Genomic DNA, 19,222 nt, shown 5'->3' with positions numbered 1-19,222 from the left:
ACATACCTCTCATTATATGAGTGGGTGTATAATAGAAATCTTATATTTAATAACATGAAGTAATCACACAAGAAAAGCTTACAAGCACACCAAACTCAACATCAGAAAAGGATCTACGAAATGGTGAGAATATAAAAAGGATAGAGAAAATGAACAAAAAATTTACAGGAAAGATGATTTTCTGTGACATTTACAGGGGCCCTTTATGATCAAAGTTTTCTCAAATAATATCTTCCTTAAGAGGAGAGATTAGTTTTGCAATTCATAATGCATTATTTTGAATAATGAAGAACTAGGAAAATAATTCATCAGAATTCTATTTATACTTCTATTTTCAAGAGCAATCATTTCAACTAATTTTTTTATTGATTAATTTTAGAGAGAGAAGGGAAAGAGAGAGAAATTGATTTGTTGCTCCACTTATTTATGTATTCATTGATTGATTCTTGTTTTAATTCATTCAATTTATTGACATTTGATTGAATTGAACGACATTTGTTAATAAAATTATATAGGATTCAGGTATACCATTCTATAATACATCACCTGTATATTGTATTGTCTGTTTACCACTTCAGCCTGAGTCTCCTTCCATCACATTGGTTGATTTTTGTATGGCCCTGACCAGGAGCAAACCCACAACCTTTCGGTATCAGGATGATGTTCTAATCAACTAAGCTACCTAGCCAGGCCGATATTCCTCTCTTTTTAAGCATCAGTGTCAATGAGTAAGTATGTTGGAAATTTCATAATAGTCTTTCAACATAACAAATCCTGTAATAGTTTTTCATATGCTGGTCACTATATTTGAGACATACTTTATGCTAATCGATTACTTTCCTTTACAATAGAAACAGGAACGCCTTATTCGTTAATTTTCTAATAATGTCCCTATTCAGACATTAGCTCTGTTGTAACTAAGATAAACATATCGCTGCTCTAACATTTTAACTAAAAAGTGACCATAATAGAAGAACAAAACCTGGACAAGGTTAAATTCAGTTTTAAAATGTCTTCGTTGGTGATTGAATAAAATTCCTGAACCTCAGCCATATGATCCTGGAGTTCTGATCATCATTTTCTATCACTAACTTGAAAGATTTACAATGTCTGTCAAAATATCTCCATCTAATGCCCTCTTTTCTGAATCATTAATGCAGGCATGAATTTTGATTGTTCAGAATTCATGTAGAACTTTAACCTGCATCATGAAACTTTGAAATAGAAAGAACCCTGATTTGCCCAAATCCTCACAGCAGGTTGGTAGCTGTGCTGATTGTGAGCTCAGCTTTCAAACCTTGTGATCTTTGTACTCACCCATTTCACCTTGCCCTCTGCTCCACACTGGCTGGGAAACTCATTTCTCTGTACATTTTCGGTTGCTCCTGCCAGAATGCTTGATCTGTGATATGAATTAAAAATCACTCCAATGAAGGTTCTGTTCCAATCATTTTTAATATCCCATTGTATCTTTTAGGATTCAGAGGAAACCAAAGCCAACTTCTAAAATAAAAAAGATTTCAAGAAAAAACATTTTTTAAAATATATTTTTATTGATTTCAGAGAGGAAGGGAGAGGGAGAGAGGGAGAGAGGGAGAGAGGGAGAGAGAGAGAGAGAGAGAGAGAGAGAGAGAGAGAGAGAGAGAGAGAGAGAGAGAGAGAGAAACATCAATGATGAGAGAGAATCGTTGATCGGTTGCCTCCCACACACCCCCTACTGGGGATCGAACCTGCAACCTGGGCATGTGCTCTTGACTGGAATCGAATCTGGGACCCTTTGGTCCGCAGGCTGAAGCTCTATCCACTGAGCCAAACCATCTAGGTCCAGGAGAAAACATTTTTAATAATGCACATCAATTTCTAGAACTAACCTTATTTATTATTATTGTTATTATTCTTTAGAACTTGCTTTTTTAAGAAAAATACCCCATGATTTGAATCATTTGCAAATAATGTGAATAGGCAATCAAAATAAATATCACATTCCTCCACTCTCATTCTCTCTCTCTCTCTCTCTCTCTCTCTCTCTCACACACACACACACACACACACACACACACACACACACACACACACCCCTATCCATATACCTATTTCCCACAGACTTCCCAAAACCTACCCAATGTGCCCCTTACCCCAGGCCTCGTCAATGCTTGAAACTCCACCAGTGTTCAGAACTAGACTGCCCAGTCTTCTTTATTAAGGCCAGAGCTGATCAAAATGTAAGAAGGCACCCGGCTGCTATGAACAGGAGGAGGTCATGGTTTGATTCTGTCAGGGGACATGCCCAGGTTGCATGCTCAATCCGTGGTGGGGGGCGTGCAGGAGGCAGCCAATCAATGATTCTCTCCCTTCATTGATGTTTCTATTTCTCTCCCTCTTCCTTCCTCTCAGGTATCAATAAAAAAATATTTTTTGAAAATGAAAGAAGGCAGAGAGTCCCCCAAGCCCCCTCTCCTAGCATTTCAGTGTCCTCTCTCCTTCCAGGTCTCCCTGCCTCTGACCCACCCTGCTGTCACAGTCCCTTTCCCCAACTCAGCTACCTGAGAAACCTACCTTTTGTTTGATTCCTACAATAAAAGTCCAAGAAGGGCTAAGCCATCCTGGGGAAATGGATGGGCAGAAAAAACTCTGAACAGAATTGGATGATAAGGATTCTCATTCCAGCCCTACCACTCACTAGCTGACAAGCCAGGCAGGGCCCTATGGCTCTCTGGGCTGAAACAATAAATTGAGGGGACTGGGATGGGCTGTTTCTAGAAGTGGCGCCATACCTTTCAAGGTCCAGGATGGTTGCATTTTCATCAGCATAAAGAGTCCTCAAGCATCAGAGTCCAGGAGCGACGAAGTCACTTCAGGTGCAGTGGTTGCTGCACGTCAACAGGTACACCCGTGGCACCTCCTGCTTCCGGCCAAGTGGGCCATATCAGGCCAGCCAAATCACTGGGTCTAGCCCTGCCAAAGCATTAGGGGTGAATTCATTAAACGTTTGACCAAACACAGCAGCTAATTTTTAAGTGGATAATTTTGTGTAGCCCACAAATGATGTTATAAATATCCAAATGGCCCTTGGCAGAAAAACGGTTCCCCACTCCTGGAAGGACACTCTTTCATGGATCACGCTCCATACTCAGCTCCATACTCATACAACCAAGTCTGCAATGGTTCCAGGTTTGGAGACTTACCCAAGAACTTTGCCCCTTGGCCAAATGCTTCTGCAAAAAGCCACTGGATGTTTGTCACACTTTTAGGACATACAATTTTAATGAGCCCCTTCTGTTTTTTGTTTTGTTTTGTTTTGTTTTTTTGTTTTTGCTTTGTTTAAAATATATAGCTCAAGAGTAAACTAGTTTTTGAAAAGATATGTAGGATTCACCAAGATAACAGATACATTCAAAGGTTCATTCACTGGAATCATCCATTATTCCCACCCTAGCTCCCATCACTGCCACATCTGAAGTTTCCAGAGCTGATACTACACCTGCGGACACCACTGCTCTGTGATGATATGAATGTAGTTATATGATGACAAGAATTAAATAAAATGAAACTTGTTAACTTAGCATATGCTAGAAAATGTCAGCAAAAAGACGAAGTGAAAGTATTGGTTTTCATTTTAATTGATAATTTATAATGGATATAAAAGTTGCAGTGCCTTCTGGGAGACAAGGTTCTTGTAAACAGAAGCACAAAGCCAATTCACCCACAGGAGCACCTTCTGAAAGGTTCATCCCAAAAGGCTATTAAACATCATGGGACTTTAACGTGATTTGAAAAGGTCGGGCTGGTTTCTGCATAAGTCAAAAGCATTAGAGTCTAGAATTCTTATGCTTGCTTATGCATTGATTAGCAAAACAAACCTTGGAGCCATTGGATGATGCCACGTGCCCTAGAAATACTGCAGCTAGTCTGTGACCTGGAGAAGAAAAGGAATGACTTTCAAAAGACATCACCATTCCACCTCACAGGTTTGTTGTGCGCCTGAAATGCTGTTACATGTAATGCACTTTGAAAAGGGCAAGCGGTAAGTAATGAATGAATATTGGCATTATTAGTATTAATTATTGCTAACATGTCTTCCAATATTTTGAAGTAGGTGTTTTGGCTGACATGACTGCCTTAAGGTAGTATAGCTTGAACCCTGTTTTGTAAGTCTCTGTTTAAGCTACTGGTGGCAGGTTTTCTGTTACTTGCAGCTGAATGCATTCCTGATAGATACTACTTACATTTAGTCATATGTTTAAATATAGTTTCACATTTTATTGACACAAATAACATTAATGATGCAGCCCTTATCAAAGGTTAAATTATTACCTTAAAAATGAAGCTGAACAGATGATATTTGAGAAACGATGCCAGAAAATTTTTCCATTGTGTAAAATTATTCCATTGGGTAAATGTGCCACATTTTTTTTATCCACTCATCTACTGATGGGTCTTGGGCTGTTTCCATAACTGGAAGCTTCTAGAAGGGATGCTGCCAATTAGATCTTGAAAGAAAATGTTGTTCCTCAGCACAAGCCCAAAGTAGCAGTTTGTCTCTAAACCTAAAACTGCCCTTAAAAATTGCCTATTAACTATCTCTGTTCTTTTGAGGTTTGCTTAAAAGAATGGAGGCAGTGCAATGAAAGACAGCTTTGAACCCACAAACTTCTAGAATCAATATGTAGGTTATGAAAAATATGCAGCTGCAAACACAGGCTACCTTTTATGAAAAAGGAGGAATGACTCAAAGGATGAAATAAGAAACCCAGGAGGGGAACCAAGATGGCAGCATAGGTAAACACCCGAGTTTGCTGCCGCGCACAACCACTTCAAAAATACAACTAAAAGACGGAACGGACATCACCCAGAACCACAGGAAGGCTGGCTGAGGGGAAATTCTTCAACTAGAAGGAAAGAGAACAGCATACCGAGACTCAGAGAAGGCGCAGTGCGGAAAATACAAAGGTGCGGAGGTGCGCGCGGAGCAGGCTGGTGGCTGAGGGTGCAGTTGTAGTTTTCAATCAGGAGGGAGCCTCAGGCTCTGAGCTCCAGTTCTGGGCGAGTCTCTAGGAACCCAGACTCAAACGGGAGAAGTGGGACTGTCTGGCATCGGTCGGAACTCGAGGGCAGCTTTCTCTTCGAGGTTTGCTGTGGTTGCTGGGACTCTGAGAGGCAGAGCCTCTGGCGATGGGACTGAGAGCAGCCATAACTGCTCGCTCCGCCCGCCCTGTTGATCCCGTGCGACCCGCCCCGCCCCAGCCCTGCACAGAGGCATTTGCTGGATAGCCTCAGGCAAAGGCTAGATTATCACCTCCCCAGAGGATAGAAGTTCTCTCACTGCAGACACAGCTGAATCTCACAGCCAGTTGGCCTGGAGGTCAAATCCCCCCCAGTAATACCTACAACAATCAAGGCTTAACTACAACAAGACTGCGCACAAAGACCACAAGGGGGTGCACCAAGAAAGCATAAAAAATGCCGAGACAAAGAAACAGGACAGAAATGACAGAAATGGAGGATATAGAGCTGAAAACCACACTTTTAAGGTCTCTCAAGAACTGTCTAGAAGCCGCTGATAAAATTAATGAGATCCTCAAGAAATCTAATGAGACCCTCGATGTTGTGATAAAGAACCAACTAGAAATTAAGCATACACTGACTGAAATAAAGAATATTATACAGACTCCCAACAGCAGACCAGAGGAGTGCAAGAATCAAGTCAAAGATTTGAAATGCAAAGAAGCAAAAAACACCCAACCGGAAAAGCAAAATGAAAAAAGAATCCGAAAATACGAAGATAGTGTAAGGAGCCTCTGGGACAGCTTCAAGCGTACCAACATCAGAATTATAGGGGTGCCAGAAGATGAGAGAGAGCAAGATATTGAAAACCTATTTGAAGAAATAATGACAGAAAACTTCCCCCACCTGGTGAAAGAAATAGACTTACAGGTCCAAGAAGCCCAGAGAACCCCAAACAAAAGGAATCCAAAGAGGACCACACCAAGACACATCATAATTAAAATGCCAAGAGCAAAAGACAAAGAGAGAATTTTAAAAGCAGCAAGAGAAAGAAACTCAGTTACCTACAAGGGAATACCCATACGACTGTCAGCTGATTTCTCAACAGAAACTTTGCAGGCCAGAAGGGAGTGGCAAGAAATATTCAAAGTGATGCATACCAAGAACCTACAACCAAGATTACTTTATCCAGCAAAGCTATCATTCAGAATTGAAGGTCAGATAAAGAGCTTCACAGATAAGGAAAAGCTAAAGGAGTTCATCACCACCAAACCAGGATTATATGAAATGCTGAAAGGTATCCTTTAAGAAGAGGAAGAAGAAAAAGGTAAAGATACAATTTATGAACAACAAATATGCATCTATCAACAAGTGAATCTAAGAATCAAGTGAATAAATAATCTGATGAACAGAATGAACTGGTGATTGTAATAGGATCAGGGACATAGAAAGGGAATGGACTGACTATTCTTGGGGAGAAAAGGGGTGTGGGAGATGCGGGAAGAGACTGGACAAAAATCGTGCACCTATGGATGAGGACAGTGGGTGGGGAGTGAGGGCAGAGGGTGGGGCGGGAACTGGGAGGAGGGGAGTTATGGGGGGAAAAAAGAGGAAAAAATGTAATAATCTGAACAATAAAGATTTAATAAAAAAAAAAAAGAAAGAAAAAAAATAAGAAACCCAGAGGGTAAAGCTGGAGCCATAGAAACTTATTTCCAGGCTTTGAGTCCTAAAAGGAATTGTCACCTGTGCCCAGCTGAATTTTAGAATTACTATGGACCAGTGATTTTTGTGAATCTCCTTTTTCCCCTCTTTTTGAACAGTAGTGTCTATTCTGGTTATCCTATGCCTGTGCAACCATGGACTGTTAGTTATATCTTTAATTCACAGGTCTTCAGATTGAGAGAAAGTGTACTTAAGGACCTGTATTACAACTATATGCAATTATATGAATGAATCTCACAAACATTTGCGTGAAATAAGTTAGACACATGATACATAATTCTATGTATATAAAATCCAAAACAGGCAAAAGTTACCTATGCTGTAAAAAAAAGTCAGCATAATTATTATCTTGGAGAGAAGATAGATAGTGACTGGAAGGGGTATAAGGAGTCCTTTAGGGTACTGGACTTTGAGCGGACAGGGTAAGGTTGTTTTGCATGTGAGATGAATGTAAATAATTAAGCCCAGAGGGCAGAGTGGTAGTTGAAAATATGTTCAAAGATTCTTTTTAAGGCCATTCAAAAGGTAGCGCCTCATTCCCTTTGCCTTGAGTGTGGGCTGGACTTTGTGAATCATTTCAAAAGAATAGAATAAGATAAAAATGACAGTATGAGTCAGAAACACTATAAAAAGTAGACATGATAATTCCAACAGTGGTATAGTCTGGGTCCACTTAGGGAAGGGGCAATGAGTCATCACAACCTAGAATTCCAAACTTATCAAAACTGTCAATTAAATGTGAGAACAGAATAAAAATATTCTGAGACATGCAAAGCCTCAGAACATTTGACTATATTCACTCTTTATTAGGGAGTTATCTGAGGATGTACTCCAGCAAAACAAGAAGCATATTAGTAAAGAATTCTTTACACTTTCTGGTCAATTTTTCTGTAAACCTAAAACTGTTTTAAAAAATAAACTTCATTAACAAGAGAAAGAAATGAAGGAAGGGAGGGAGTGAGGGAGGTAAAAGACATGGAGGAAACTTAAATACGTATTGCTAAGTAGAAGAAGCCACTCTGAAAAAGCTGTGTACTTTATGATTCCAACTATATGACATTCTGAAGAAGACAAAACTATAGTCAGTAAAAAGACCACTGGTTGCCGGGGGTTCAGAGGAAGAGAGGAAGTGATGACTAAGTGGAGCACAGGGCATTGTTAGGGTAGTGAAACTACTCAGTGTGATACTGTAATGGTGGATACTTGACATAATGCATTTGTCAAAATCTGTGAAACTGACCAGTGTTGCTGAGCAGTTAGAGTGTCGGCCCATGCACTGAAGGGTCATGGGTTCGATTTCTGGTCAAGGGCACATACCTAGGTTGCAGGCTCAACCTTTGGCCCCGGTCAGGACTCGTGTGGCAGGCAATGAATAGATGTGTCTCTCTCACCTCTCTCTCTCTTCTCTCTCTCTCTCTCTCTCTCTCTCTCTCTCCACCCCATCTCTCTCTGCTTCCCTCCCTCCCTCCCTCCCTTCCACTTTCTGTAAAAATCAATGGGAAAAAATATACTCGATGAGGATTAACAAAAAAAACACAAACAAAACTTATGACACTGTACAATATAAAGAACAAACTCTAATATTAGTTAATAATATGTCAATAATGTCCAGAACTCTCATACACTCCTAAAAGTTCATGTAAACTGGTATAACCACTTAGGAAAACTGACAGTATCTACCAAAGCTGATCATTTGAATAACATATAACCTATCAGTTATAATAAATGTATCCATATTAATGCAAGATATTAATAATTGGAGGCTGGGGGATCATGGGGTATTCTGTACTTTCTGTGCAATTTGTCTCTAAACCTAAAACTGCCCTTAAAATTGTTCATTAAAAATATAAAAACAAAAAATCTTACTTATAAAAAGTGTTGCCACTAGGAAAGGGGTGTTTGTTGTTGAGGTAGGGATATTTTTATTATTATTACAGTAAGTTCTTATATGCTATTTAAGATGTGTGTGGGTGGGGGGAGGTTACACCATGTGTATACATTACTTGGTTTAAATGTCTTTAATTTTTATAAAAGTCTGTTTACATATCAGGATGGCTAAAATAAAAAAGACCAAAGATACCACCTTTTGGCAAGGATGTAAAATATCCAGAACTCTCATACACTGCCCTAAAAGCTCATGTAAATTGGTATAACCACTGGGGAAAACTGTCAGTATCTACCAAAGCTGATCATTTGAATAACATGTGACCAAGCAAATTCACTCCTAGGTAAATGCTACCCCATCCCTCCCACCAAAATTTCACCAAAGGGCATGTATTCTAATGTTTATTAACATTTTAATCACAGTTGCTCTACATTGGAATATACCTAAATACCCATCATGAGTGGCAGAAACACTGTAGAATATTTACACAATGGAATTCTATACACCAGTGAGAATAAACAATTTACAACTACATGCACTTACATAAATCTCACAAACATAATTTTGAGTGAATAAATTAGGCACACGATACATAATTCTATGTATATAAAATCCCAAAACAGGCAAAAGTTACCCACGCTGTAAGAAGTCAGGATAACTGTTATCTTGGAGGGGAGATGGTGACTGGAAGGGGTACAAGGCGTCCTTAGGGCACTGGTAATGCTCTGACGTTGTTTTTTAACCTGCGTGTTGGTTCCATGAGAATATTGAACTTAGGAAATTTTATGCAGCTGTGTTAATAATTCTTTTAATATATTAATTTTTAATATGCTTCAATAATATTTTAACCTAGACTTTAGAACCCTAAGTCACACCCTTTTTTCTATGTTCTAATAAACATTTAAAGAACATGTACTTAAAAAATCCTAAAGTGTGTGTATATATATATATGTGTGTGTGTGTGTGTGTGGGTGTGTGTATATATGTATATATATATATATATATATGTGTGTGTGTGTGTGTGTATATATTTACACACACACACACACACACATACATACACTTTACAGTTAATTTCAATACTTGGAAGAATCTCAATGCAACATTTCTATGAATAGTTTCAGAAGCAAAAGAAGTCTAGTTTTGTGTTCAGTAGAATATTTATTCAAACAATTGTGTTTGAAGTTGTGATTGTTACCTTCCATGTGGGCTCTGGATATGTTTATAATGTTATAGGTGAAGGTTTGGGGTGACATGTACCAAAACAAATGAATGCGGACAATGAGAAGTCATTGTTCTTGTGAAATCTGAAATCAGGCAGTTTTCAGCTTCCTACTACTGGGTAACTTCCATCTAAGAAAATTCCTTTGTGTCACCTTCAGACACCACAGAACTTTGGCTTGCTCATCTAGGCAGACTATGCTCTGTTATTCTTTGTGTCATGAGGAACTAGAGCTGAATTAAAAGCTTTAGAGCCTAAATCTAAAAATCAGTATCAGTGCTTCAACTATGATCTTTTTTGCTTTTAGTAATAATTTTTGTTGCTTCAAACATAATTATTGTACTCATTTGTTTCCTTTAACATAGGACGTACAAACCTCACACACATTTAATTCCGATTTAGTTCTGTACATGTAGAGTAACATGGTACTTAAGCAATCCGTATGAATTTACTCCAAGTGAAAACTTAGTGTGGAAATTTAGCAAGTTCTTAGGTCAGTAACTTTAATCAATTACTTTTATAAATTCTCAGATAGTTTAAAACACATAAGCAGCTCATTTTAAACATCTTTTAAAGGTATCAGGGTGATAAAAGAAGACCCCAAATTTTTAAGACTGCCTAAAAACCTCCCAATAATGAAAACTGTCTAATAAGTCAACTTAATCCAACCTCCTGCTGTATAGTTTGTCAGCAGGCTAAAAAAAAAAAAAAAAAAGATTTATCTTTAATTCAACCACAAATTAGCTTCTCTTGTCTTTTAGCTATCCCAGACAGACCACACTCTGTTCTCAGGATGCTAAACTCCCAAAGGACCACTCTCAGCATCTAAACTTATTCTCAGCACCCATGACTCCAATTAATAGCATTTATTAGTTCCTATGTGGCCACCATTAATATGCACTTTTATCCTTTCAGTAATCCATTCTTTTACTCACCACATTGGTCTCCAGGAAGCAACGGCACAGAAAGTCTATGTAACTTATCTAAGAGTTCTAATGCAAACGAAAAAGACTTTATTCTATCCCAGGCACTGTGATTCACAGCTGTTACATTATGCCGACTCCATTTTTGATGCAACTCAGGTACAAAGACAAAATCAGGCCACACAGAGCTGTGAATCCTGCCCCTGCTAATATTCCACTTCTACCTTCTAGACTGCAATGAAAAGTCTAGCTCTGTTCTTATTCTGTGAAAAACCCTTACTGATGCTCCTTATATGGAACATTCTTTTCTTTCAGAATTTGGAAGAATGTGAGCTTTAGAATTTCCACCACTACCAAGGGGGACTTGGAGTCAGGACTCAAAACTAAATTGTGATGCATTTTTTAAGTCTTTATTGCTGACAAACTGGGTAATGGCTTGGGCTTCAGCATGAGGCACTGTCCTGGAGACTCACTAGATCAGTAGAGAACTGATGTAACATAGATTCCCAAGATAGCACAAAACACGTATCTCAAAACCTCCAGGAGTTTGAAGTTCACAAAAAAGTCAAAGTTTATCCCATAGCATATTAAAATGCTTTCCAATTCACATGTAAACGTAAAATCCCATTTCAAAAACTTTTAACATCGTTAGAAAACACAGACACTGTATTCTCTAAAATTTATTTACAGTTAATAAATTAAAAAGCAAAGTACAACCAGATTGTAAATCTTACTCATATGCACATCAAACTGTCCAAAAGAATTCACTTCCATTACAAATAATTGCCTTATAATGCACTTAAGACATAACAGTCCATCAAGAAATATTTTACACACAGATAAAATATTATGAATATATGTCCATTAAAAAACACAATTTAAAGGGTGCTGTGGCAACCCTTAAAACAACAAAAAACTTTGAGTTCAAAATTGCTCAGTTTTTTGTATTCAAATATTTTTAATTTTTTTTTTATTTTTTTATTAAAGAGTTTTCAGATTTGCACATAGCAAATCAATAGGTGTCAGCCACTGGCTTAAGTTACACTTGCCCAATAGGGTACTCAAACTTGGACAAAATAAATACACACCCCAACGACACTTTGCACTATCAACAATGAAGCTTGCCCTCAACAATCATAACATAAAAATAAGTTGCTGGTTGACAGGAAGGATAAAAAATGACATCGGGAATTTCAAAAGGTTATTTGAGGTGCCAGTCACCACGTTTAGGCACTCAAGAGTTAAAAATTCATTGGAAGCATAGCAAGGTGATACACTTCCTTCTGGCTTCCCCTCTCTACTTGTGCCATTTGAGATATGAGAAGGTAAAAGAATGAATAACGATCACAGGATTTCTTACAAAAACTATCTACAAGCTAAGCTACAGACTCACTTTAGAGGACAGTAAACGGTTGCCTCACCATAAAGGCCACCATGCCAAGTTCATTTTCACATTCTGCCCCAAAGTACCCATAAAATACTTCCACTTTCCTATTAATATGCTAATCAACTATATTAGTTGTTTCTTCACATTTTAGAAGTTGTAACATATGCTAAACTTGGCAAAAATAATGATTTACATCATTTTTACAAACTAGAAATGGCATGAATTTTTCAGTCAATCCGATAAAAAACATTGTATTCAGGAAGGGCAATTAGATCCAAACTGAAGTCAGACTGCCCAGGTAATCCAAAGAAGCATTTATGTGAGTTCAAGTGTACTAAAGCAACAAGGCATGAGAGAAAAAATATTAAGCATCTCAGTTACAATAAATGCATGGTGTCCGTGAATATGTTTTCAGTTTTGTGCCGAGGAAAGTTATCCTCCCAGCTAAGTCTGATTTCAAAATCCTCTGGGAAACTATCTAGATAAGCTGTATGCTGAAATTACATTCTAATATGGCCATTAGATTTCTTAATTATTATAAAACTATATACAAAGTGAAGTGGTACAAATACAAAATTTTTCCCCTCAGGTGCTAGTTAGCCTAAGTTAATAGAGGGGGGAGAGGGGAAACGGATGAGGAGAAACCCTATATAAGTGAAATATAATTGGCAGTGGAAGCTAATAACCAGAAGAATATAGATAAGCTTCCTATCACACAAATATAAGTGAACACTCTCCATCTTCCAATTATTCACTTTTATTTATTCATGTGAGTGTTTGTAACAATGCATTACCGTTGACTAGTGACTAAAAGAATATGATGCTTTACTGGGAAAGTGGTATAAAGTCATATATATATGTGTATATATAAAATATTCTTTTTAACAAAAACACTGAAATTAAAGTCACAAAGCTCCTACAATGGACTATTAAGCTTGGGGAAAAAAAAATCATTTCAGAAAGCTATGCCATTTAAATTCTAAGAACACAAGAGTCAAAACTGCAGCTCATTATTCTCCTAAGAAGCTACCAAGCAGAGATAGACCTTAATATTGAGTATTACATATGTCAAGTTCCAGCCCAGGACAGATCGCTCCACCGCAGAACACCCAAATTTGAAATGATAGTGGTACAAAAACTCTACTTGACCCTTTAGACATTACAGTAAAATCTGGCTGTGGCACCACTGGCTAAAAACCATTAAGTCTTGCTGCCACCAATGACCAAAGGCACTTGAATAATCTAAAGTAACACTGGGCCATGTGGTATAAACACTACGTATTATTAAAGTGTAAAAGCAGGGTCAGCACTCTGCGGCTTGCTTGTGGTCTTCAGCTATCAAAGACCCGTAACTGCAAACATGAACTTAAAGGGAAACAAGATAAAAAAGGAAACTGGTGGAGCAAAAACGTCAACTAACACGTTTATGAAAGTGGTGACATTAGTCTGGACACGTCTTATTATCCAACAACAACAAAAAGAAAGACCATGAGCTATTTTGCCCCAAGTAACTTCAACCAGTTACTTAGACCAAGAGATGCCCCCCTCTTCTAGACCATGTATAATTCTGAGGATTCTAATGAGTATTCTGTTTATCATTTTAGCCACAAAAGGTATCATTCATTTCTCCGATTGGACTCCCATTTCAAAATATATTGCCCTCGAAATATTCCTGGACTTGTATGTTGGACCAGTACAAGGCCAAATCATTTCTAATTGGATTCCATCCATTTCTTTAACCAACACGTGTGTTGTTGTTTTTTTTATAATGCATTCTTTTTTTTTTTAAATCACAAGCCATATGGTTTCAGTGCACTTTAATTTTTATTCAATTTTTAACAAGTCAACTTTCCCTAAACAAAACTTTTGAGTTTCTACCATTTTCTTTAGAAGCTCAGTAAATATAAACTTTGTCAATAGAAAAATCTTTAGAAACACCTTAAAATAACCAACACAGTTGCATTTTGCATCTCTTTGCGTGCCATCAAAGCCGTACAAATCCTTGCACGAGGAAGAGTCCGTCACAAGCTGGTGTCGCTTGGAAAACATCCTTGGTCAGAGCGCTGGAATCCAGTCCACACCGGGAACCGAGCGGGAGTCGGAATACCCTGAGCACGAGCGAGTGCACCACCACGAAACACGGCCGACCGGTCGTCCGGAGAGAGGGGTGGCAGGCAAAACGGAAAGGGGGGGAGGTATCGAGGAGGAGGAGGAGGGGTGTCCAAAGCAAGTGGGTTCTGACTTATGACACGAGCGCGGAACCAAATTCCTTTGGAAAAAGAATGACTCTTCGGAGGGCTTCCAGACCGGTGAGGTAGAGTCCGAAGGGGAGAGGAGGGGCCTGCCCCGCGGTCCCGGGGACGTCCCCGTCGGGGGGAGAAGGAAGGGGGGCCCTTCGGAGGGTCCAGCGGCCTCCTCCCCCCGCAGACCGGGCGCCGAGGGGCAGCGGAGGGCGCACAGCCCGGGGTCCCAGACGGCGGCGCCGCGTCCAGGGCGCACCTCCGGCGGCTGCTTCGCCCGTAAAGTGCACAAGGGGCCCGAGTCCGGCCGCATCTGTAAACACTCGACTGACACCTGTTCGTCCCTCCCGGCGGGGCTCCGTCCGGGGGCGGGCGGCTGCCGCTCACGCCCGAGGCACCGGGAAGCGGCGGAGCCTCACCACGGGCTCCAGGTTCACGCGCAGGACCTGGCGCGCCCGGCGCCGCACGGCCGCCAGGCTGCGCTCGCCCCACACGTCGCCGCCGACGCGGATGGTGGGGAAGCTGGTCAGCGTCGGGGTGGCCGCCCTCCAGATCTCCTCCAGGGTGCGGCCGCCGAAGCAGGCGCCGAGGGGCCCGGGCTCCGCGGCGCGGGTCTCCCCGGGCGCCGGCGGGGGCGGCGGGGGCGGCGGCGGCTTCTTCCTCCTGCGGGCGGCGGCCGCCCGGACTCCGCGGCGCCTCCTCCGGGCCGCCCTCCGGGCCGCGCGGCCCCGCGCCGGCCTGCGCGCCCGGGGCGCTGGGGGGTCGGGCACCAGGGCCCGGCAGGAGGCGTAGCCGTAGACGTCCTTGCTGCGCAGGATGTGCGGGGAGAACTGGTGCTTGAGGCTGCACAGGAAGCCCCAGAGCTCCGCGTCCGAGCTCATGAACTCCGTGCTGCGGGGCATGAACAGCTTGAAGGCTTCGCCCAGCGCCTTGGTGGTGTCGGCCAGCGACAGCTGCGAGCGCGAGTGCACCACCTTCTCCTCCTGCGCCGCCAGCCCGGCCCCGGCCCTCCCGCCGCCGCCCCGGAAGGCCGAGGCCGGGGCCGCCGGGGGCCGCCGCCTCTTCCCGGAGCGCCGCATCGGAGGCCGCTCGGGGCCGCCTGCGCCCGCCGGGCCCCGCCGCCGCCTCCCCCCGCGCCCGGCCGGCTCCGCGGCGGCGGCCGCTGAAGGCGCCTACCGCCCGGCGCGCCTGTCGCTACTTTTCTCGCCTCGGCCGCCGCCCCTCCCCCTCCGAGGGCGGAGGACGCGGGCGATCCCGCCGCCGGTGCAAGATGGCGGCCGGCGCCCACCCCTGGGCTTTGTCATTGGACGGCGCCTCGCCGCCCGGCTTCTCTTTCTTCTCCTCTCCCGCTTCCTTTCACCCTCTGCCTTTCTTTAAAGGCGCCCGCCGCCGGCCCCGCCCACCGCGGCCTCGGCTCCGCCCATTGGGTGCTCTCCGAAGAGGGGCGGGGCCAGTGGGGTAGAGGCCAGTTCCGGGAAGATGGTGCCGGGGTGGCTGGCGGTGGTGGCCCTGGAGCCCGAGGCCACTGTTGGGTGGGGACTGGGCGGGGAGCCATGGGCGGGGGGAGGGTGGCCGTCAGCTCCCCCTTGGGGTGGGGGGGCATCTCAGGGTGCGTGGGTCTCCCTCCATGTGGAGTTGGAGCTGGGGGCTCTACTGGTCGGCTGTGGCTCGCATCACAGGGAGCTTTAGGTCGAAATCAAGAAGGAATAGGCCTTTCCCAATACCCCCTGAACCCTCAACGGCCTCTTCGGGCAACTTCATCCAACTCTTCCCTCTTTGCGCCCCAATCCCTTCCAAGCGACCCCTGGGCATCCAGAGCCACTCAGGGAAGAGCGGGGGCGTCCGTGAGATGACCGACCCCCTTCTAGACGGTGGACCATCTTCATAGTGAAGATACTCCTGTCATACTAAATAGTTGCTCAAGTTGATCCAAGATCAATGACAATGAAATTGTTTGGAACAGGATAATGTTATAATTTACATTTATATTGTGATTTTCTCTTGAATGCCCTTAAATTTTTAAGGTTAAAAAAAAATCCAATACCCAGAATTTTGAGGTAGGCATGAAAATTTCACCTTTCGTGAGCATCTTAATTTGCAGTAGAGAGCTGAGAAAGCACAGATTTTGTGATTTGCATCTCGTTGCTAATGGTTCCTTCAAATATTTTAGCTGAAAGATGCCTAGTTCAATCTCTTTATGTCACAGATGAGGAAATTGGGACCCTTAGAGGTTCGTTAATACACCTTGCTGATAGGCCTGGGACTGTAGGTCTTTAGATTCCTAATCTAATGACCTATATAGATTTTAGAGGATTTTTTCTAGTTGTGCTGTCCGGACTCTAAAAGGTTCAACAGAAAATTATGCATACATGGAATAACCAAGGGACAGAGCTGTACCCTTATTTCTACTTCCACATTACCCAGAATTAAACTGTTTTTATGTGTCTTATATTGGACTTACTGATAACATGTTATTTGAACCAGATAACACTTTGTTGGTTAGTTTCAATAATAATAGCAAAACTTCCTACAAGAAAACAGTTCTCTACCTACCAAAATCATGGTAACCTTATGAAGAGAAAATCATTTTCCTAGAAAAGCACACCCTGTTCTCAGAACAAGGTTAGAGAGCAATTACCAGCTTCCTAAATCCTCATGTAAAAATGAGATCGTAACTGTTGTCATCATAGTTCTTGGTGAGTCTGGGAACACAGAGTAATATAAAATTTGAATAACTCCCATTGGAATGCCCCTACATATTGACATAGAAAAATCTCACATATTAAGCCAGTGGAACTTTTAGGGGACTTCATAATGGAAGAAAGGGGTAAAAGAAGGATTTATGTACTCCTGGTTTCTCATATTGTTTTCCTCCTCTCATGTTAATAATATTATAAGTACTTAGGGTCTTTTGCCTCATAAATATATACCAGGAATCCTCACAAACTTACAGAATTGATTTCAATTAAGAGGATGAATCTTTTTCAACATAATTTTTATTTTCATAAAACAAGATCTCAACAAATGGCTGAGTATTTAATAGTTCATTTTTATAATACATACTCATTTAATTTACTTAAAACCAAACAATATTTTTATGAAATATTTTTAGTATCATGTTAAAGTGCTTAAATTATTATATACTTTTAAATTTGGTATTTGACCTCTCTATTTCTCTATTTTTTTTTAATTTCTTAATTTCTACATTTTTTCTTTAACTTCTACTTTGCTTGCCTCAGTCTTAAAAAATGGCTCCTCACCTATTCTCCGAAGTAAGTAAAATTTACACAGAATAATGACATGTTTCTTCTTGTTTCTGGGACTTTCCTGAGACACTATAAAGTTTATGGAAGTTGACAAATTAAATTTTTGTTCTTGAAGAATAATAGTTTAAATCCTCAGTTTATTCCTTTACTTCTCAAGGGAAATGATGCTTCCTTTTTCTGATAAATGATGGGTAATAAAAATTAAAAAATCTAGCTATGTATATTTCTGAATTTGTGTAAAAATGAATCCAAGCAGAATAAGTGATTGGAGAAATTAAAAATAAAATATATCTCTTAGCTATCCAGAACCTTTAAGATCCCACTTCTATGAAAATAATTTACTTCTTGGAAAGTGGCCAAAAATAAAAATAAAAAGTATATGTGAGTGATTGTGAGTATCAACTCTGGAATCAAATAGATCTTTACAGCAAATATCCTTGAGCACTTTTTAAAATCTTTCTGAGCCTCAGTTTTCTCAACTATGAAATGGGCATATAACTTCTACTTCAAAAGATTGTTTTGAGGATTGTATGAGATAGCATCAGTAAAATATTTGCTACAGTATTTTGATCACAGTAAGCATCCAATAAATAATGACTATTCTTATTTGTCTTATCTAATTATGAGGATTTTATTTAGTTTAGCCAACATATTTCTATAGTACAGTGCAAGATTTAAAAAATAGTAATAAATTGATAAGGAGAAAATGAAAATGTTTAAGTAACAGAACAGAAGGCAGGAAAAAAATAAACGAAAAATACAGAACAGACAGAAAACAAAATGAGAGAATAAATCTATCAACATAACACTGCATACTAATGCTTATTGATCAGATCAGAAATTTCCCAGATGGTAAGTGAACGAAGCAATTGACCAGACTTGAAATTAGCAAGATCTGAATTAACCAAAATTCTTTGTTCTTCTGGTCTACTTAAAAGATTTCCCTTACGTTTAATCAAAATCTATTTCCATTTTGTCTTTTATCCATTGTCCGTCTTCTAGAACTTCATAAAACCATTGTAAAAACTGTTTTAGATAGTCAGATCTTCAAAGTAAGCAACTTCATCCTGTTAACTCAAATTTAAAGCCTAATAAAAACCCTAAATTTTTTCCCACAGGAACTTTTCCCAAATTATGTATGCCTTGCACTTACTGTACATGGGAGATTTTACATTTATCTTTATTAAACTTCATCATTTTAGTTTCAGTCCAACATTCCTATCTATTGTGATACTTTTGAATCTGGATTCTGTCATGTCTGATTTTAATCCTTTCAGTAAATTAAGCAAGCATCCTTCCACCTTAAACCAAGTCATCAGCGCCACAACCAGTTAGCACAGACTTAATGACAAAGACCTATGTCATTCTACTGAATACTTGTACATGCTGATACACATCCACTTTTGGGGTATGGTTCATCCATTAGCCTCAAGCCTGGCTTATATTATCATCAAACTCACACTTTCTTATTCAGGAAGATATTATAAAAAACTTTGTCACATTTTTGTTGCTATCAAAATATACTGTTGACCTGGCTGGGTGGCTTGGTTGGAGTGTCATCCCATACACC

General features: G+C 40.7%; 1 protein-coding gene and 1 long non-coding RNA gene across 2 annotated transcripts; both read right to left on the bottom strand.

The window, feature by feature from the left end:
- Positions 1–1,323: 1,323 nt before the first annotated feature.
- On the bottom strand, positions 1,324–4,475 carry LOC118665672. Its single transcript, XR_004970731.1, has 3 exons — positions 4,315–4,475; positions 2,775–2,955; positions 1,324–1,503 (listed from the first exon to the last, which is right to left on the bottom strand). It is a non-coding gene; the product is annotated as an uncharacterized LOC118665672 (long non-coding RNA).
- Positions 4,476–11,424: 6,949 nt separating this feature from the next.
- CCDC71L (coiled-coil domain containing 71 like) lies at positions 11,425–15,765 on the bottom strand. The gene has a single exon (XM_036327543.1). It carries the CDS (start codon positions 15,463–15,465, stop codon positions 14,770–14,772), a length of 696 nt encoding a protein of 231 aa, XP_036183436.1. The 5' UTR covers positions 15,466–15,765; the 3' UTR covers positions 11,425–14,769.
- Between the last annotated feature and the right edge of the window lie 3,457 nt (positions 15,766–19,222).

This window comes from Myotis myotis, unplaced genomic scaffold, assembly GCF_014108235.1.
Source record: "Myotis myotis isolate mMyoMyo1 unplaced genomic scaffold, mMyoMyo1.p scaffold_m19_p_11, whole genome shotgun sequence".
Taxonomy (NCBI): domain Eukaryota; kingdom Metazoa; phylum Chordata; class Mammalia; order Chiroptera; family Vespertilionidae; genus Myotis; species Myotis myotis.
Note: the sequence above shows the minus strand (reverse complement) of the source record. Positions and strands in the feature narration are given on the sequence as shown.

What these genes read in the sequence shown, in the direction of transcription:
- CCDC71L (XM_036327543.1), bottom strand. Translation starts at nt 15,465, where the DNA reads ATGCGGCGCTCCGGGAAGAGGCGGCGGCCCCCGGCGGCCCCGGCCTCG.